The sequence below is a fragment of the Aquarana catesbeiana genome, linkage group LG12, assembly GCF_042186555.1.
Source record: "Aquarana catesbeiana isolate 2022-GZ linkage group LG12, ASM4218655v1, whole genome shotgun sequence".
Classification (NCBI taxonomy): domain Eukaryota; kingdom Metazoa; phylum Chordata; class Amphibia; order Anura; family Ranidae; genus Aquarana; species Aquarana catesbeiana.
Window position 1 is genome coordinate 90,444,714 of NC_133335.1, and position 22,116 is coordinate 90,466,829.

Sequence of the window (22,116 nt, forward strand, 5' to 3'; positions counted from 1 at the left end):
AGGATGTCTCACAGATGCTCAATAGGATTTAGGTCTGAAGACATGCTTGGCCAGTCCATCACCTTTACCCTCAGCTCCTTTAGTGGTCATCTTGAAGGTGTGTTTGGGGTCGTTATGTTGGAATACTGCCCTGCGGCCCAGTCTCCGATGGAAAGGGATTCATGCTCTGCTTCAGTATGTCACAGTACATGTTGGCATTCATGGTTCCCTCAATGAACTTTAGCCCCCAGTGCTGGCAGCACTCATGCAGCCCCAAAGCATGACACTCCCACCACCATGCTTGACTGTAGGCAAGACACACTTGTCTTTGTGCTCCTCACCTGGTTGCCGCCACACACGCTTGACACCATCTGAACCAAGCAACAATTCTTTTTTTCAAATCCTCAGAGAGTTCTTGGCCATGAGGTGCCATGTTGAACTTCCAGTGACCAGTATTAGAGAGTGAGAGCGATAACACCAAATTTAACACACCTGCTCCCCAGTTACACCTGAGACCTTGTAACACTAACGAGTCACAATACACCGGGGGGAGGGAAAATGGCTAATTGGGCCCAATTTGGACATTTTCACTTGGGGGAATACTCACTTTTGTTGCCAGCAGTTTAGACATTAATGGTTTTGTGTTGAGTTATTTTGAGGGGACAGCAAATTTACACTGTAATACAAGCTGTACACTCACTACTTTACATTGTAGCAAAGTGTAATTTCCTCAGTGATGTAACATGAAAAGATATAAAAAAAAATATTATATTATAAATAAAATATTTTCAAAAATGTGAGGGGTGTACTCACTTTTGTGAGATACTGTAGGTCAAACTGAGACCTAAACTAACTGTTTATCAGTAAAATTCCTAAGGGTAAATAATCAATCAACCTGTATGCCTGTTAAGGTGAAGTCCACAGAAGTAAAGGAACATTTATCAATAAATTCTCTATAAAAAGGGAAAGCTTAATCACATTGAAAGGAGGAAGCCATGACGCAGAGCCAGAGAGGGGGCATTTTAAGTACTGAATGTATGGGGAAGGTCTTTGTGGCAGCACAAGCTGTAAAAGACCCCTTACCTAGTACAGCAGGTTTATCTCATAGATGGGTGGCACAGTGTTTCTGCATCAGATTATAAACAATTAAAGTGCATAATTGAGTTATGTAGAACCTGCTTTAATACAGTCCCATTAGAGGCAGGTTGAAAAAGCTCTGAATCAGAGATGTTGTTAGGGCCCTCAGGCATTCTGAGAGGTAATGGCCCAGTAAAGTCAGAGGTAGACTCTGCCGTGGAAGGCGAAAGAGTGAAATTTGAGCTTCTGCAAACAAATTGCTAAATTAATTGTGCACAGACTGACACACATCATAAGTGGATATAAAAAGCCTGAAAAACACAGTATAAGTCTCAGGCTCAGCTGAAGAGGAAAACTGTAAAGAAATAGGGGTAACTACATCAAGGTAGTAGGCATCAGTCCCTGCTGGGGACATAGGTGAGCTGCCTCTACATTAGGAGAGTAGGGAACAAGGGCACCAATTACAGTGGAATTGGCCTCTCAGCATATTTTATAAGCACTGTAGTACGTAAGCAACTAGGCCCCAAGGGAGGCAAGGCCTTGAGTACTCACAAACCCAAGCAGTTTGTGCAGAAGAGTTGTAGGTGGCCAGAGGTAATCAACTCACTGTCAGCAGGCAGTGAAACAAGACCGCAGACTGGATGTCTTTCAATGTACTTAAAAGCAGCAAGGGTAAGGTGCTTCCTCTTAATCCAAAGGATGGGAAATTAGCATGTACACTCAACACTCCACCTAGTCAAGCATGACTGTTACTTCAGTAAAAAAAAAAAAAGCGGAAAGTTTAAAATGGCACCCAGTTGTCAAAACTGTCATTTCTGCAGCCCAGCCAGCCATACTCATAATGATTTGTGAGAGACTGGACCTTGCTGAAAAGGTGTGCTATGGCTCCAGAACTGAAAAGCATTCTACGGGTTACTGATACTCTACCAGAAGGATCGCTTAATCACTATTGGCAACTCACTCAGAGAATGAAACCTCTGAAACTGGGTCACAACTGAACCTGTACCACAGCTCTGGACATATAGAGTGCTCTGCAATTAACTGACAAAGTGCACAAGAATCTGAAAAGCACCACAATGCAGAGCGCAGTGTTTGAAGGTGACATACCAGGTTGCCTTTGCAACCTACAAAGGCTGATTCACACAGGTAGTCATTAGAGATTGGGTTACACCAGGACCTGTACCATGGCTCTGAAACTGGAGAGTGCTCTGCGGCTACAGTACACATGGGTCTGTAAAATGCCACAATGCAGAGGCCAGTGCCTGAAGTTCACAATCTAGGTTTTTTTTACCCCATTCATGGGCTTACGCTCAGATTGAACCTTCAGAGCCACAGCTCTGAAACTGGAAAGCACTGTGTGGCTAACTGATATTGTACAAAAACTAGGGAAGTCTGGGAAGCACCATGAGCAGAGCCCAGTGCCTGAAGGTCAATTCAGAAAAGCTTCACAATCTTCTTTCTAGTGATGCTCAGAGTAACCCTCCAAGACTGTTTGTTCAAAAAAAGGACCTGGATATCTGAATAGAGAGCCCAGATCAGCAGCATGTTATTTGATGTTTTGATTGAATTTAAAAAAGATCTTGTGTCAAAAAAATACAATGGATAGTAAAATAGGTGAATGTTATGCAAAAGAGAAAAACTTTATTCTGCTAGAACACAAGCAAAAAAACTGAAGTATGATGCAAGTAGGAGGGCTTATACCTGGCTGGCCAAAGGCTTTGTTTGCCAGTGTTCAATTCCTCTTAAAGATGGCAGTATGTTTCAAATGTGCAAGAATTACTTTATTTTTGTGACCCTTAATGAATGAGAAATTAAAGAATTAATTGCAAATTTGAAAAACATGTCCTTATACAGTGGCTTGAAAAAGTATTCATACACTTTGAAATTTTTCACATTTTGTCATGTTACAACCAAAAATGTAAATATATTTAATTGGAATTTTATGTGATAGACCAACAAAAAGTGGCACATAATTATGAAGCGGAAGGAAAATGATAAATGGTTTTCAATTTTCTTTCTAAATAAATATGTGAAAAGTGTGGATTGCATTTGTATTCAGCCCCCCTGAGTCAATACTTTGTAGAACCACCTGACGCTGCAAGTCTTTTTGGTTATGTCTCTACCAGCTTTGCACATCTAGAAAGTGACATTTTTGTCCATTCTTCTTTGCAAAATAGCTCAAACTCTGTCAGATTGGATGGAGAGCATCTGTGAACAGCAATTTTCAAGTCTTGCCACAGATTCTCAATTGGATTTAGGACTGGACTTTGACTGGGCCATTCTAACACATGAACATGCTTTGATCTAAACCAGTTCATTGTAGCTCTGGCTGTATGTTTAGGGTCTTTCTTCTGCTGGAAGGTGAACCTCCACCCAAGCCTCAAGTCTTTTTCAGACTCTAATAGGTTTTGTTCTAAGATTGCCCTGTATTTTGCTCTATCCATCTTCCCATCAACTCTGACCAGCTTCCCTGTCCCTGCTGAAGAAAAATATCCCGCAACATTATGCTGCCACCACCATGTTTCACGGTGGGGATGGTATGTTCAGAGTGATGTGATGTGATTTTTCGCCACATAGTGTTTTGCTTTTAGGCCAAAAAGTTAAATTTTGGTCTCATCTAATCAGAGCACATTCTTCCACATTTTTGCTGTGTCCCCCACATGGCTTCTCGCAATCTGCAAATGGGACTTCTTATGGCTTTCTTTCAACAATGGCTTTCTTCTTGCCACTCTTCCATAAAGGCCAGATTTGTGGAGTGCTTGTGCTGTGGACAGGTTCTCCCACCTGAGCTGTGGATCTCTGCAGCTCCTCCAGAGTTACTGTGGGCCTCTTGGCTGCTTCTCTGATTAATGTTCTCCTTGGTTGGCCTGTCAGTTTAGGTGGATGGCCATGTCTTGGTAGGTTTGCAGTTGTGGCATACTCTTTCCATTATCAGATGATGGAATAAACAGTGCTCTGCATGATGTTCAAAGATTGGGATATTGTTTTATAACATAACCCTGCTTTAAACTTCTCCACAACTGACCTGTCTGGTGTGTTTCTTGGCCTTCATAATGCTGTTTGTTCACTAAGGTTCTCTAACATACTTCTGAGGGCTTCACAGAACAGCTGTATTTATACTGAGATTAAATTACACACAGGTGGACTTTATTTACTAATTAGGTGACTTCTGAAGACAATTGGGTCCACTGGATTTTAGTTAAGGGTATCAGAGTAAAGGGGGCTGAATACAAATACACGTCACACTTTCCAGATATTTATTTGTAAAAAATTTTGAAAACCATTTATCATTTTCCTTCCACTACACAATTATGTGCTACTTTGTGTTGGTCTATCACATAAAAACTCTATAAAATACATTTACGTTTTTGGTTGTAACATGACAAAATGTGAAAAATTTCAAGAGGTATGAATACTTTTTCAAAGCACTGTATATGTATATTTAGCCCCCATTCACATTAGATGGTTTTCCTGGTCGTTTCCTTACACCTGACTGCGCAGAAGCCCTTTCTTTCCAATTGTCCCTGTTCACATTTGTATGTTCAGTCGTCCTACACTCAGAAAAAAGAACATGAGTCTTTTTTTTTTTTTTTTAGCATATTCAGGCGTTTTTATCCCATAGAATTCAATGGGAACACCTGTAGAAGCCTAAAGAATCTCTCATCTCTCTCCTCCAATAGAATTGCTCTCCTCCCCTTGGCCAGCCAAACTCAGGAAAAACACATGCAAAAATGCCTGCAATACATCTGAAAAAAATCACCAGGAATACACTATGCTCAGGTATGAATGCAGGCTTTATGTCAGAAACTATGTTAGGTTTTCAAATATATCCAAAATAAATAGACATTTTCCCTTTGTAGTTCCTGACCTTGCGGAGTTTGTACTCTTCCTCCACCTGTCCAACATCATTGAAATGTTGCAACCACAGAGTAACATCAAGTTTCTGGTACATTCCCTCTTCAGGATGAGCTTCAGTAGAAGGTATATTAGGCCTCTGTATTGAGAAGTGGAGACAGGTCTTGTCCTCTGATACCCGCTACAGAGTAAAAAAATAAAAGGGTAAAAAACAACACACAACAACAACTTAGACAATCCAAGGCAACATATAAATAAGATGGAAATATTCCTGATAAACTGAATGGAATTTGGGCCTGCCAACAATGATACACTGTAACAAACACTGTGAGAAACAGGGAGATCAGATTATACGTTGCCTACTCCTTCTGTATTTATTTCACGTTTAAACACTCAAGCACAATAAAGTATAAAACTGTGTATGGAGACTAGAGGGGAGTAAAATTAAGATTTTAAACTTCCAAAAAGTTAAAATAGTGAGATTTTGGCAAAATTTACCATAGCAAAATGAAAGCATTTTGGTGGTTTTAATTTTTACACAAATAATGATCAAATACACATAGAAAAGTAAAAATACACACAAAGCAAAAATATCTAAATACAAAGGCTTTGAATTGCTCCTAAGGCTTACAAAAGCTCCTTTCAACTATCCTGGACCTGTTCTTGTGGCAAACATCATTAGCTAGTTTTAGGTTTTTGTTACAAAAAGAATTAGACGGTAAGAAAAGCCAATTAGAGGAATTAAAAGCAACAGTAGATAAAAAATTAATACACAAAAAAAAAAAAAAAAGGAGATCAAAAACACAAATACAAAAAGCACTGGCTCTTAAATGACTCCTACAGGTTATAGAAGCTCCTTTCATCTATCCTTTACCTGTTTTGTCAAAAAAAGCCCCTCGTTTGCCTTATTTTTTTCATTTTTTTTTTCACAGGAAACAAAAACAGTAAAAAAGAATAAAACAAAAAAAAAAAATTAAAGCTACAGTACACAACCATCAAATGCACATAAAAAGAAAAACAACACGCAAACAAACAACATTAAAGTGTTACTAAACCCAGGACTCTGCGTGCACTATATCTGGTCTCCCACAGTACACAGAACATGGAAATGCAATACTGGAAAGCAAGCTTTATGAATATATAGTCAAGGCCCTTAGCTAGCATAGCTTAACCAATTATCAGGGAGCACCAGCCATATATATATATATATATATATATATATATATATATATATATATATATATATATATATATATATATAGTATATAGGGGAAATGTTGAGGAATTGGGCATTATGGGCACCACAATCTGGGTAGAATGAAAACTCCTCCTACAAGCTTTGACCAGACACTGATTTAAGTCACAAGACTTCTCTAACTGCTAATGAAAAAAGGTATTTAGTTTATGTTTACTAGAACTATTGCATTTTCATTATGCAAAGAGGAAATGTTGAGGAATTGGGCGTTAAATGGTGGTTCCCTGATAACATAAGGTACACATATATTCATTAAAAAATTAGTATTTATTCAAGCATAAAAAAGACATACATCCATATATCAAAAAGAAGGCTATAAAAAAAAAAAAACCCCAAACATATATAAAATGACATATGTACAGTATGACATCCAAGGGTGTTTACATGAAGATTGCCAACATGTTTCACCTGGATATAATGAATAGGTGGAGCTCTAGACAATGGCTGTGCACATCCTCCGTCAAATGCATAACATCCAATAAATCAGTAACCGTTTCCCTGAAAGGCATATATGTATATCACTGACATAGCCACGTCTCCCTAAACCACAGTGAGCTCAAAAAAAAAAAAAAACACACAGTGAGTGCTTACCACATGTAAAGTGTTTAACCCAAGGAGGAGGGTCCACGCATCTCCTGTGCAGGGATGGGGGAAGCAAGGGTATTACCCTCATACAGAAAGACCCTCAACGATGCCTATCAGGGTTTCCCGAGGACCCCACAATCCAGCATATATCCAAGTTAGCTATGGCTTTATTGGTTGTGACACAATGGTATTAAGCTGGTATTTAGTATAACTTTTGCCTGTATGGTCTCTACTTTTAAATATACATATATTTTTTGTATTATTTTTGATTTTCATTTTTTTGCTTCAAGATGAGGGTGCTTACACTAATTGCTCCTGGAATCCATTGGGTATTTCTTGCTATGTGGTTTGCTACCCACAAGAAGGTCTATCATTTTGTCTTCCCTTTGTCCAAACATGCCAGACAATCTAAAGGTACACCCTTTAGACATCGCCCCCATTTGTCTCCACTTATAAGGGATAGGGAGCTATATATTGGTTTATGATTACTGTATATACTCGAGTATAAGCCGAGTTTTTCAGCACTTTTTTTGTGCTGAAAATGCCCCCCTCGGCTTACACCCGAGTCAAGCACTTTTCTGCAGCAGAGAATGACATTTTCTGAACCGAATTTGGGGCCCCGTATCTCGGGGCCACTTGGTGCTAGGAACCCCAAATTTAGTGTGCAAACCCAGCACTACAACATATCCAAAGCTGGGGTTCCTAGCTCCAAGTGGCCCCGAGATACAGGGCCCCAAAGTCGGTCAACTGTGTCCATCTGCAGCAATATCATTTCGGGACCCTTTGGCTCCAGAGACCCCAAATTTTGACTGCAGCTAGGGGGCATCTAGGAACCCTTAACTACCAAATTTGAAGTTCAGGGGACCAAATGGGCACAGTGAGGCATGCAAAAGGGCACAGTGAGGCTGCAAATGGGCATTGTTGACCCTCTTTTCCACTTACAGTAGCTGCGCATTTCTCAACCTAGGCTTATACTCGAGTCAATAAGTTTTCCCAGTTTTTTGTGGTAAAATTAGGTGCCTCAGCTTATATTCGGGTTGGCTTATACTCGAGTATATACGGCATGTATGTTTACTTTTTCTATGTCTATTTACATTTATCACAGGTGTGGAGCCATATTTTATGGAATAAAGCCCTGAAAAAGCGGCCGTTTGGTCGTGAAACATGTTGGCAATCTCCGTGTAAACACCCTTGGATGTCATCCTGTACATATGTAATTTTATATATGTTTTGGATTTTTTTTATATCCTTCTTTTTGATATATGGATGTATGTCTTTTTCTATGCTTGAATAAATACTCATTTTTTAATCAATATATGTGTACCTTATATTATCAGGGAACCACCATTTAACGCCCAATTTCTCAACATTTCCCCTTTGCATAATGAAAATGCAATAGTTCTAGTAAATATAAACTAAATACCTTTTTTCATTAGCAGTTAGAGAAGTCTTGTGACTTCAATCAGTGTCTGGTCAAATCTTGTAGGAGGAGTTTTCATTCTACCCAGATTGTCCAATGAGGATGCAGGACCCCTAAACCCCCATCCGGACAGTGCAGATTGGCCCCACGCGCCCCAAAACAAAAAAACTTTTAGCAACACACAAAAAACTGAGCATGCACAGATTGCCCCCAAGGCTCTGTTCTATTAGGAGATGGTTTGGGGACTGTGGAAGAAGGGGAGGATCAGAGAAGACAGGATCAAGCAGTCTTTTTTACACAATGCAGAGGATTAACCCCTTAGGTTGCACAGTGAGTATAACAAGCATGCTTTAAAAACCTAAAACTAGCTAATGATGTTTGCCACAAGAACAGGTCCAGGGTAGTTGAAATTAGCTTTTGTAAGCCTTGGGAGCAATTCAAAGCCTTTGGATAGTTTTGCTTTGTGTGTATTTTTACTTTTCTATGTGTATTTCATCATTATTTGTGTAAAGATTAAAACCACCAAACTGCTTTCATTTTGCTAAGATGGTAAATTTTGCCAAAAAAATACAGACTGATTTTACTGTTTTGGGTTTAGTAACATTTTAAAGCTGTGCTCTGGATTTAAATATTCTTCAAATAGATCAATGTCACCATCATTGTGCTGTACCCAGCCTAGCCAACAGATTTGTGGAAGGAAACCAGCAGATCCTTCCACAATAGGCATAAAACCATGGGGGGTATGAGATGGATACAAGACCAATCACACTGCACAAGAAGAGGGTGCAGAGGTGATTGGTCTTTATTACAGGAAGCTCCTGCACAAGGGTACATTTTCACACTGGATTACTGCACAGATCTGCAAGAATTACACATAGAACACCAAGAAACAAGGAAGAATACACATGCCTCTTGTTTTAAAACAATATTTGCTTATTGTAATATATATTGTAATATAAATATATTACAATGATGTGTTTAGCAATATAAATAAATAACACTTTAAAAGGAGCTTTATCCAGGTTTCCAAAAATGAAAAGCGAGCAGCTACAAAAACAAATTTAATATTATGGCATTTACCAGCTGGTCAGTCATAGCAAAACTCATTTTCCACCGATACACATAAATCCCAGTTGATGGAGAGCTCCTTGCCCCATGGGAAGCTCTTTGATTTGTATTAATTACGGATGATTAACCCATTCCCTATTGTTAACACTCAATCTTGGTAGCCATCCCTTCCCTCAGGCAGAAGCGGTCTGGATGTGATCCAGCAGAACTGTACATTACAAATGGCCTATGTCACAGTAAAACCAGGAAAGTGACATTACATGGCTACTACTGAGGCCTGCACAGTGCATAATTAATTCTCTCCATCCACCACTGTCGCAGCAGAGACAGGATACAACGGCTTTGACTGCAGCTCTCCAGGGGGTTGTCAAATGTCATTGGCAGAAAAACATGCTTCACCAGCTTAACATGATCCACAGCTCTCCGCAGTTTACAAACACTGTGCGATTGTACTGTGCGCCCTTTCTCCTCTGTTTCTGTTTTTTCACATTAAACAACCTGATTATTACAAAAAAAACTGATTTTGTATGCACAGAACTTTTTTCTTAAACACAGTAAGAAACAATTTCATGAAAAATAAATTACAGGGTCAATAAGTAGTAGGTGTGTATGGATTATTTGCAGAGAATAAGGATATCGTTTAGTGTCACTTTAAGTCTACATGATAAATGGCAGCTTGTGATTTTTGCCTTGGTTCACTAAGCTTTAAAAAAAATTTTATGAACCATAACAATATTTACTTTTAGCCATGCGTTTGTTTATCAATTCTCATTGGATATCATTGCTGGAAATAGGGGTCAACTATTGCTGTAGACACATGGATCGGGGTAAAAATCCAATCACAGCAATCCAATCACAGCTGATCACATGTAAACATACTTGCCGATTATCGGCAGTCCTTTACTCATGCACTGTGACTGTATGAGGAAAGGTGTGCTGATAACCTTAAAGGCTGTCAGCACACTGTTTAAACTGATAATCAGGGCACTGATCATCAGTGTCCTGATAAACAATGCAGCCCCCTTCAGTGCCATCTATCAGTGCCCATCAGTGCTGCCTATGAGTGCCGTCTCATCGTTGCAGCCTCATCAATCCCGCATCATCAGAGCCCATCGGTGCAGCCTCATCAGAGCCCATCGGTGCAGCCTCATCAGAGCGGTGCAGCCTCATCAGAGCCCATCGGTTCAGCCTCATCAGAGCCCATCGGTTCAGCCTCATCAGAGCCCATCGGTTCAGCCTCATCAGAGCCCATCGGTTCAGCCTCATCAGAGCCCATCGGTTCAGCCTCATCAGAGCCCATCGGTTCAGCCTCATCAGAGCCCATCGGTTCAGCCTCATCAGAGCCCATCGGTTCAGCCTCATCAGAGCCCATCGGTTCAGCCTCATCAGAGCCCATCGGTGCAGCCTCATCAGAGCCCATCGGTGCAGCCTCATCAGGGCCCATCAGTGCAGCCTCATCAGAGCCCATCAGTGCAGCCTCATCAGAGCCCATCAGTGCAGCCTCATCAGAGCCCATCAGTGCAGCCTCATCAGAGCCCATCAGTGCAGCCTCATCAGAGCCCATCAGTGCAGCCTCATCAGTGCCCATCAATGCAGCCTATCAGTGCCCATCAATGCAGCCTTATCAATCAGTGAAGAAGAGAAATTACTTATCTGCAAAATTTTATAACAGAAACAAAGAAAAACGTTAATTTTCTTTCGTTTTCGGTCCTTTTTAGCTTGTTCTTTTTTTTTTTTTGCTAAACAAGTGGTGATTAAATACCACCAAAAGAAAGCTTAAGCTGTCTCAAAAAAAATAATTAAAAATGTCAAACGAGTACAATGTTCCATGATCATGTAATGGTCATTTGAAGTGCAACAGCACTAAAAGCTGAAACCTGGCCTGGGCAGAAAACGGGGTAAAAGTGCCGGTATTGAAGTGGTTAAACAGAAACAAAAAAGCTTTTTTTTTGGCATTTAGTGATATGCAGCAAGAGAGAAAAAATTTCAGAACCAACATGCTGCATTTAGGTTGATCCAGGAGCATTCCCTAATTTATGAAAGAAAATCATCAGCCAAAAAAAAGATAAAAATGAATAGCCTATATTACAAGATAAAATATAATGACCATTATCATTTTTTTTTGTTTAATAATTGTTTATTAAAGATTAATATAAAGGAGAAATTAAACATATAACATATGGTAAACAATCTTATGAGCAGAATACAAAGGGTTCAAAGTGCATATAGTCCAAACATATATCAGTATTCCAAAAATTTGCCCTTGTGGATGCAAAAAGAGATTGAACAAACTAATATAACCAATGACTAAGCAAAAACTTATATCTATGTGAACACATAGAAGGAGAAGAAATTCAATCCATACATTAGTATTACAACAAAATAGAGCGGGAGGTTATAAAATACTTTCAGGAGGAGAGATAAAAAGAAAATAGGTGAAGAAAAGAAAAGAGAGTAGGGAGATAGGGATGTGAGAGAGGGTAGAAAAAGAAACACAAAAAGGAAAAAAGGGGGGAGGGAGGGGGGGAGGTTGGCATGAGTGTCAATGTATGTTCGAGTAACGATAACAGTTGCGATTTAGTTATTCAGGAGGAAGATTGAACCACATTCAGAAGAAGATAGATCCCAAGAATTAAGTTAGTTAGTAGGAAACCATAACCAGTGGCTGAGGAAATATTCGCAGACTCATTCTGGTTGTGTTAAAATATCTTTATAGAAAGGTGAAGATATGAATTTTATCCATGGTGCCCATGTTAAGGAGTGTCTCTGAGAAGTACCCCTGATGCTATGAGTTATGTCTTCCAAATGGTGAACCTCTGCGACCTTCTGTAGCCAACTTTTTATGGACGGGATTATGGATTGACCCCAAAAAGTGGGGATTAGGGCTTTGGCAGTGTTCAGCAGACGGGGTATGAGCGAACATTCATAGGAAACAATGGATTCTTTAGTAGCATGAAAGAGGACGGTCCAGGGATCATTTGGGAGATTGACATCTGAAATCTGAGATATGAGGTTGAGAACCTCGGTCCAAAAGGGGCGAATGAATGGGCAGCCCCACCAAATATGAGCGTGAGTAGCTTCATTCCCACAGCTCCTCCAGCACAATGGGGAGCTGTCGGGGAACATTTGGAGCAGTTTGGCTGGGGTATAATGCCATCTGGTAAGTAATTTGTAATTGACTTCTGCTATTTTTGAAGCGGATGAGGAGACATGGGCGAGTTGTAAGACTTTATCTTACTGTGTGTTTGTAATGGGGGAGTCTAAGTCTATTTCCCACTTAGCCAGAAAGTGTGGGTATGGAGAATTAGGGAAGTCAGTAAGAGCTTTGTAGAATAATGAAATAGCGTGTAATGGGGGATCTTTTGGATAAAATATTTCTTCTATGCTATTTAGATTTTGTAAACCTCCTAACGGTTGAGGGAAGGATCGTAAAAAGCGTTGTAGTTGGTGAAATCTCCACTTATCTAAAAATGTAATCGGCTTAGAACATAGGATTTCAGGAAGAGGTTTAATTATATTAGCGTGAAGGATATGATGTAACAAAAAAGGTTCTTCTGAGGTCCAGGATTTAAAACCTGGATCCAGTAGGCCTGGTAAAAAATAGTGGTGATTTAAGAGGAGCATCAGTGGGGAGTCATGTCTCCAGGAAAATTTCCTATGTAGGGCATCCCAGATGTCTAGTGAGGACGTGGTGAGTGATGAAGCAATGTGGGCAATATTCCTATAAGCTCGAGGTATCCAAGGGACAGCAGAGAGATCTACGCCACTCAGAAAATATTCTATTTGCACCCATAGTTTCGAATTAATAGCATATTTCCAGTCAGTAAGTCTAGAAAGTTTAACAGCATGATAATAAGTCTTAAAATTTGGGAGTGCCGGTCCCCCAGAGCACTTAGAACGAAAAAGAACGTCTCTGGATATTCTGGGGTGGCTGTTCCTCCAAACAAATCGGGAGACCATCGCTTGCAGGATAGAAAAAAACCCCACAGGCACCCCCAGTGGGATCATCTGAAAAAGAAATAGTATGCGAGGAAGTATGTTCATTTTGATGATATTTATTTTCCCCAACCAGGAGTGTGACAGACTGGCCCATTTTCATAAATCCTCTTTAATACTATTTAATAGTCGGATATAATTATATTTAAAAAGAGAATGCAGTTTAGGTGTGAGGAATATACCCAGGTATTTCATGTGGGTCTGTTCCCATTTAAAGGGAAAGAAGGGTTTTAGAGAGGCCGCCTCTGCTCTGGAAAGGTTTATGTTCAGAATTTCGGACTTGGATAGATTTATTTTGAAGTTGGATATCGTTTGGAAGGTGGAAAATTCTGACATTAAGTTGGGAAGAGAGATACGTGGCTGTTGGATAAAAAAAGAGTATATCATCGGCATAGGCAGCATATTTGTGAATTCTATCACCTATTTGTATGCCATGTATATTAATGTTGTGTCTAATCTTAGCTAGGAAGGGTTCCAAAGTAATAGCAAAGAGAAGGGGGGATAGGGGACAACCCTGTCTAGTGCCATTGTGTAGGGTGAAGGGGTCACTCAGTGAGCCATTTATACGAATCTGTGCAGAGGGAGTGGAGCAGAGAGAAGAGATACAATGATACATCTTTGGGCCTAAACCAAAGTGACGTAAAGCAATCTTAAGATAGTCCCAGTCCACCCTATCAAACGCTTTTTCAGCATCAGTAGAAAGGAGTAGGGTGGGCTGGGAACACCTCTGAACATATTGAATTAAGGAAATTGTACGTAAGGAGTTATCTTTAGCCTCTCTGTGTGGCATGAAACCTGTTTGATCTGCAGAGATCCAGCTAGGCAATAGGGGGAGTATATGGTTAGCCATCACCTTATATAATAATTTAACGTCAACGTTTATCAATGACATTGGCCTGTAACTGCAACAGAGGGCAGGGTCTTTACCGGGTTTAGGAATAACAGTAATGTGGGCTGAAAGGGATTCCGGGCGTAGGCCTGAGGATTGGGAGATTGAGTTAGCATAGGCTGTAAGGCGAGGGAGTAAAATCTCTTGGAATGTTTTATAGTATAGGATAGTGTATCCATCAGGCCTGGGAGCTTTACCTGAAGGGGAGGATTTCAAAGCTACCTGAAATTCTTCAACTGAAAAATCCGCTTCCATTTCCGCAAGGGCTGACCTAGATAGTTTAGGGAGATTTGCCGCTTTCAAATAAGAAAGCATACGCTTACGCCTCTCTGTTGGGGAAAGGGGGGATAGACCATTTGTGACATTATAAAGATCTGCATAAAATTCTTTAAAAGCTTTGGCAATGTGTGGGGTTGCATGGACAAGCTCCTCTGTTGGGACTTTCATTTTAGGGATAAATGATTTCGTTTGTTTGGCCCGTAGGGATCTAGCAAGTAGTTTACTTGGTTTATTGCCCCATTCGTAAAATTTCTGCGATATGCGTTGAAATTTCCGTTTAGTGTCTAGGTCTAGGAGATTTTTAAGTTCTTCACGTTTAAGTGTGAGGGCATTGAGGTGAGTGAGTGCTATGTAGGGAAAGCTTATGCTGTTTATCAAGGTCTGCTATTTGCTGTAATATCTGTGCAATTTGGTGACCATGCTCTCTTTTTTTCCTCGCACCTAGCTCAATTAAACGGCCTCTCATAGTGGCCTTATGAGCTTCCCACACCAGTGATGGAGACGCCACAGAGGGAATGTTCTCTTTAAAGTATTGCGTCAGGTGGGAGGCTAACATGGAAACTTCAGTCGGGTTAGAGAGAAGAGAATCATTAAGCTTCCAGCTATTGGTGTTACGAGTTAAAGTGGGCATGGTCATGCGCATTGTCACAGGTGCGTGATCAGATATAGTTGCTATACCTATATGAGTAGATTTGAGGAGAGGAAGATGGAAGTGATCTAGAAAAATGTTATCTATTCTAGAATAGGACTGGTGTGTCGCGGAAAAATATGAGAAGTCTTTATCCTTAGGGTGGAGCAGGCGCCAGACATCTATTAATTGATAATCAAGGAGTCTTTTCTTAACAAAAGCTAAGCGTTTAAATGATATGTTCGAGCGGCCCTGGGATGTATCCATTGTTGGGTCAAGAGGCATGTTTATGTCACCTGCAATGACAATAATACCTTTAGCAAATTGTGATAATTTAGTGAGGGTTTTTGAAAAAAAAGTTGATTGATTATGATTTGGACAATAAATGTTTAAGAAAGAGAAAACGACCACAATCATCAGCAAGCATATCAGATAAGCGGAAGGGTACTCTTCCACTGAACCCAATGGCAACTCCCTTGGCCTTGTTGGTATCCGAAAGGCTATAGTACCACTGTGGAAAGTGGGGTGAGGTCAATCTGATCGGTGTAGTGTGAGTTAGGTGCGTTTCCTGAAGGAAGGCAATAGAGCAGTCAGTTTGCCTTACCTCACGTACTACTTGGTGCCGTTTAGCGGCGACATTAAGACCCTGGACATTATAAGATGTGATTGTCAAAGTAGCCATTGGAACAGTGGATTGGGATTCCTTCGCCTATATTTCCTCCCATGCCAACCGGGGAGGGGGGAAGAGAGGGGGGGAGGGAAGAGATAGCTTGGGAAAGTATAAGAAGAGGGGTTAAGCACACAAAGAAGGCATGAACATGCATTAACACAATTGTGGGAAGTACAGGTGAAACACACAGAAATCTGCAGTGGTCCATGTGGGGAGAGAGAGAGCAGGCGGCCATCCAGTACTCCAAAAATAGTATGGATTAGAAACCCTGTGGGCAACCTGGTCTCACCAACCCCAAAAGGGAGGGGGGGTGGGGAACGCACCGAGGAAGAGGCGCTGGGGAGCAATGAGCCCCGCCAGTTCTCGGCCTGTTAAAAAAAAAGTTATATTACAGTTATGCTAAATGAGCTCCAGCAATAAGCTAGAAAAGGAGGAAGAGAAATTATAATAACCAAGACAATAACAATAGCAACTTTAACTTTACAAAACCTGTAAGAGAATGTGCAGCTGAACCAATTGGGCCCAGTGAGATTGAACTTGAGAAATGGGATACCCAATAAAAAAAAAATACAAAAATAAATGTCAGGTCTGAGTCCTCTAAGCCAATGAAGCTGATAGAGAATTCCAAGTGTTTAACCAAGACCAATAAAACATTGAAAAAATGGGTATCAACATTTAGGGAATGGGAATGAGTAGAAGAAGACATCATTCAGCCATGTTTTTGTGCGGATCCAGGGATTGATGAGCGCTGTCACTTCGATGGTGTTTTCTGCCAAGGGGGATCCAAGGGGTTAGAGAATTTTGGGATGGGGTCCTGCCAACCTGGAAGCTCTACAGGCGGAAGATGAAGATCCTGTAGAAAGGTAGGAAGTTCCTCGTGGAAGCGAAGTGTATGGGAAAGGCCCTTTTTGGTGGCAATCAGGCAGGCCGGAAAACCCCATCTATATGTAATCCCGTCTGTGCGCAAATGTTCAAGGAGCGGTTTTAGCGCTCTGCGGCGATCAAGTGTTTCCTTGGACAAATCAGGGAATATGGTGATAACTGCTCCATCAAAGTCAATGTTAGGAGTGTTCCGCATTTTTGTCATGATGGCGTTTTTGTCTTCAAAGTAATGTAAACGGCATATGACGTCCCTGGGCTGATCTGAAGTTGCGGTTCGAGGGCGCAAAGCGCGGTGTACACGATCAAATCATATTGGGTCAGTGACCGGGTTTCCCAGTATTGTATTGAAAATGCCTCGAATTGATGGCTCAAGAACATTGTCTCTGATTGCTTCTGGTAACCCTCCGATTCGTAAGTTATTTCTACGGTTACGGTTCTCGAGATCTTCTAGTTTATAAAGAGAAGCATGAGCAAAAGCCAGCTGAGTGACAGTCTTCTGCAGTTCTTTTATAGCTGATGCTTGGGAGTCCTGACGCCGTTTCTTTTCCTCGACCCTGACCAGTAGGTGAGACATGTCAGTTCTCACCGCTGTAATTTCTTTCTTAATGGATTTCTCCAGACTGTGAAACATTCCAGCGAGCTCCTTTTTAAGACCACTCATCAGAGTCGTCATTTCAGAGCCAGCGGGGGATCCAGGATCATCCATAAGATCTGAACAATAAGAGGAGGCAGGAGAGCTTTCCCTCACAGAGGCAGCATGGGAGGAAGGGGAGACACTTGGTCTTGAGGTTCTGACCTGACCTTTGCGTTCCCCAGCTAAATATTGCTGGATGGAGCCGGAGGTAACCGTGCGAGATTTCAACCCTTTTCCGGAGCTTTTACCTAATGTAGGTGTCTTGGCGGGCATAGCTGGAGCTGTAAGGCCGATAACTGGACAGGGCTCACCTCATTCACAGCTGATTACATAGATACTACGGTCGTATTACAAGAAACGAATATAGTAGTATGTTGCAAGGAAGAGCCTGTAGGTTACTATGGGAGATGGATAATAATCCTCCTGTGTATTAATTCTGGAGAGGAGATAACTGTGCAGATGATTAAGGTGGAATGGAGCTGGAGTGGGTGTAGCTGGTGTAGCAAGATGGCCGACCACTTCCAGGCCTAGGCCGGAGCCGCGGACTTTCCTGATGGGGACAGCCTGCTGGGTAGACTCCACTCTTCCCAGATCAGAGAATGAGTAATCGGGCTTAGGCCTTGGTATCCGGGTAATGTAACCGGTGGAATCTCTTCTCTGGGCACACACAAGGGGGGAGAGATGTTACTTACAGCGTCCAGGAGGCAGAGAAGAACGGGCCGGCAGGCCACAAGATGGCGTCGGGCCGCGGGGATCTGGTGAAGAAGAACGGGATCCGCAGGCGACTTTCCTCCTACGCTCACCCGGCCCCCAGTCTCCGATAGCACGGATGCCAGGCGAGCAGGGCAGAGCGTCCGCCTGCTGCTCGGGTCTCCGGGACCAGAAACGGAGGGCTCCGAGCCGTCTATAGGCCCCAAGATGGCGGCGGGTGTCTATGGAGCAGGGTGGGCCGCAGGCTCGCATGTAGAGCAGGCAGCCAAATCTGACAGAGACCCCTCCAGGAATGTAGCAGGGGGGTCTAGGAAGCAGGGCAGGTGCGCTGGGGTCTTACACAGGAGGAATGACAGGGATGGCAACGGATTGCTCGTGCCTGTGTGGAGCTCAGTATCCACACGTCTTCCCTCACACACGTCCGGCCACGCCCACCGACCATTATCATTTACCCCCTGAACCCTGCTTGTTCTGGACCTGCCCCCAGCTTGTGACTGGACAGTGAAAAGAGGAGAAGCACAGTGACAAGCTGATCTCTCCGTCCCTCTGCTCTCTCCACCTATTAGCATGATTCCTGTCAGCACATTATCTGATTGCCTCTTTGTGGTGCCTATTCTTTTCCATACTACTTTTCTGCATGGAGTTGGGCTTTAACCACTTGCCTACTGGGCACTTAAACCCCCCTCCTGCTCAGACCAATTTTCAGCTTTCAGTGCTCCCATACTTAGAATGACAAATTACTCAGTCATGCAATACTTTACCCAAATAAATTTTTTGTCCTTTTTTTGTCCTGTGTTCTTCTTTTTCTCAGATAAAATCACTCAAGCTGCAGGACAGATCACTCTCCCTCCTCACACATGGTCTCTAAGTGAGGAGTGAGAGCTGTCAATGAGAGATGATCTTTTTTAGATCATCTCTCATTGGACATGCCAGTCACGTGGTAAATAGCTGCTGTGATTGGCCATTTACCACAATCTGTGATTGGCTGTGTCTAAAGGACACGGGCATCACAAATTTTCCCTGATGCGTGCCCGCGGGGGCACACGGGGAGCGTGCAAAGGGAAGGACGTCTATTGACGGCCTCCCAGCAATTAAGGCCCATGCTGTAGCCGTCATTCGGCTATAGCGCGGGTGCAAGGTGGTTAAAGTTAAAGTCTAAGTCCCCCCCCCCTTTTTTTTTTTTACTTTTTAAATTTAATTCCCCTATGTACCAATATAGCATTAATGTACTTATTTTTCAAAACTAAAACAGCTTTCCATTAATTCTACACAGGCTTACCTTGCTCTCTTCATAGCTGTTTAAACATACTGCTTGATTACTTCTGCCTTACTTCCTGGTCAGACTTTAGGTCATGACAAAGGAAGGAGTTGACCAGCTGATCTCATTAACACACACCCTGCATCATCTACCCTCAGCTGGTCAACTGTAAAGTCTTGCTCTGGTAACAGTGTGCTTAAAAAAATCGTAAAAAAAATGAATGTATGTATGTATGTATGTATGTATGTATGTATGTATGTATGTATATATATATATATATATATATATATATATATATATATATATATATATATATATATAAAAAGTTTTAAAAAATTATTATTATTTTTTTTTTTTTTTTATATACTTTCACCAGTTAGTGCCCCTAATTACCACCACACCAGTTATATGACAATGCTGCACTGCACTGGTGATAGTATGTAAAAAAAAAAAAAAAGTGAAAAAAAAGTAAACATTTCTTAATTTTTAAAAAAATTGTGACAAAAAAATTACAACTTCACAAAACTCGTCATACCTCTTGCTAAATACATTGGACGGTCTACTTTCCAAAAAGGGGTCATTTGGGAGGTATGTGTACTGTTCTGGGTTTTTGGGCCGCAAGAAATTAGATTAGGCCCTTAGTATCGGTCGGATTGATCAATTTTCAGATATACAGTACATATACCATAGTTTGTAGACTCTACAACTAACAGACTAAATAATAAACACTGATTTGGGTTATTTTCACCAAAGAAATGTAGCAGAATACAGTTTGGCCTAAACTTATGAGGAATGATTATTTAATTGCAAAATTTTATAACCGAAACGGACAATTATTTCCAAATTTTTTATTTTTTTTTGTTTATTTAGGAAAAAATAAAAAACCCAGTGGTGATTAAATTCCACTAAAGGAAAGCTCTATTTGTGTGAAAAAAAAGGTTAAAAATATCATATGGGTATAGCATTGCATGACCACGCAGATGTCATTCAAAGTGCGACAACGCTGAAAAGCTGAAAAAATTGGCCTGGGCAGAAAGAAGGTGACCGGTATTGTAGTGGGTAAAGTGCACATGCAAATCAAAGAGACAAGTTCAGGGTAAAGCTAGCCCCATAGGCTGCACATTTTTTTACATTTGTTTTTCTCCTCCGCCATACCATTTTCTCACCAGTAACATGGAGAGGAAGCCCTATGTAAGCTCCAAACTTGAGTACATGAGCACCAACTGCCAAGCAACAGGGTTGTCATTTAGGAATTGAAATTGCACCTCCTCCTTTCCTAGTCACACTTACATTTATAAATGTCAGGACCCCTCTCTTTCATACCTGCTCCTTATCCTTCAGCTGTGTCTCCTGGCAGTATTTCCACTTTTGGAACACTTCGGATAGTTTTCCCAGTCCTCCATGATGGAAATGAAAAACTTTGTACTGACTTTCTCTGCTGGCGATCACCAACTGTCCACTGGTACAAGCTTCATCGCTGAAATAGACACAATCATTTAGTATGCATGTATGTGAGCATATGAAATCACTTTACTTTTAAGGGCAATTTGCATCTGTGTCCCCTGTGGAAAGATAACTTCTCATTTTCTGTATGGTTATCAGACAGAACGACAGGGAAAATATCCCCAGCATAGACACAAACAGCAGTAAAAACTTGACTGGGGTTCTACCTTTTCCTAATCTGTGCAAAATGTTTTGCCTTGGAGTTCTACTGTAACCACAATTGCATTGTCATATCACATATTCTCATTGGACACATTTTTGAAATGTCAAGGTAACTTATGATAAAAGCATCTGAACCATAATTTTCTTTTTTATTGGCAATAACCTCAACCAAATGCTTTCTGTTGGCTGGTTTTGGGGTTTTGGATCAAAGGCACAGCTTTTCATCGGGAATGAGGTAGGGCTGCAACTAACGATTATTTTCATAATTGATAAGTTGGCCAATTATTGTTCCACTTAATCGGATAATAACCTTAAATGTGGTGAATAATTTAGTTAATATGTAAAGTTTAAAAAAAAAAAAAAAAAAAAAAAAAAGCTATTTATTCTTAAATATCTATATGCAGTGGTAAATATAAATAACCAACAAATAACCAAATAATCTGGTTAGGTAGCAAAATGTCTAATCCACTCGGAGACTAACAGACAGAAGAGATATACTCCATAAACTACTAGAGGTTGAATTTGATAAATATTTCAATTTGGTAAATATCAAATGTTTTATTTAAAGAAAATAAAAATTAAAGATGGTTTTGCAGATTTTCAGACAGAACTGTATATATATATATATATATATATATATATATATATATATAATGTATGACAAACTCCCTTGTCATAGGCAGGTGGCTTGATAAAAACTACCTGCGCCTGCTGTCACGTATGCAGGCCATAAAAAAACAATGTCTTCCTTCAAAAAAAAAAAAAAAAAAGTCATTTTAGGAACATTTGCGGGGTCAAATCAACGTTCGTTTTCTTACCACAGTGAGAGGGAAATTTGAAGGAGCAGAATAGAAAACTTTGTGATCAAAGGAATTTTCAGGCAGTGTATGTGGTTTTCATTCAGAAATTACATTCATTTAAAGGGGTTGTAAAGGTTTTTTCTTTTAATCACTTACAGATCGGAAGATTTTCCCCCTTAATGAGGCCATTTTTTTGCGATGCGGCACTGCGTCACTTTAACTGACAATTGCGCAGTAGTGCGATGCTGTACCCAAACAAAATTGACGTCATTTTTTTCCCTCAAATAGAGCTTTCTTTTGGTGGTATTTGATCACCTCTACAGTTTTTATTTTTTGCGCTATAAACAAAAAAAGAGCGACAATTTTGAAAAAAAAACTATATTTTTTACTTTTTGCTATAATAAATATCCCCCCCAAAAAAATTTCTTCATCAGTTTAGGCCAATATGTCAATATGTATTCTTCT

At 40.7% G+C, this 22,116-nt stretch overlaps 1 protein-coding gene across 5 annotated transcripts in view; it reads right to left on the bottom strand.

The window, feature by feature from the left end:
* TBC1D16 (TBC1 domain family member 16) overlaps positions 1 to 22,116 on the bottom strand; it is a 241,513-nt gene that overhangs the window by 98,654 nt on the left and 120,743 nt on the right. For all 5 annotated transcript variants that reach the window (XM_073608200.1, XM_073608201.1, XM_073608204.1 and 2 more), the window contains exons 5-6: positions 20,510 to 20,663; positions 4,925 to 5,092 (exon numbers count right to left, since the gene is read on the bottom strand). In XM_073608200.1, coding sequence (XP_073464301.1) covers positions 4,925 to 5,092; positions 20,510 to 20,663 — 322 coding nt within the window. The remainder of the gene's footprint in view (positions 1 to 4,924; positions 5,093 to 20,509; positions 20,664 to 22,116) is intronic.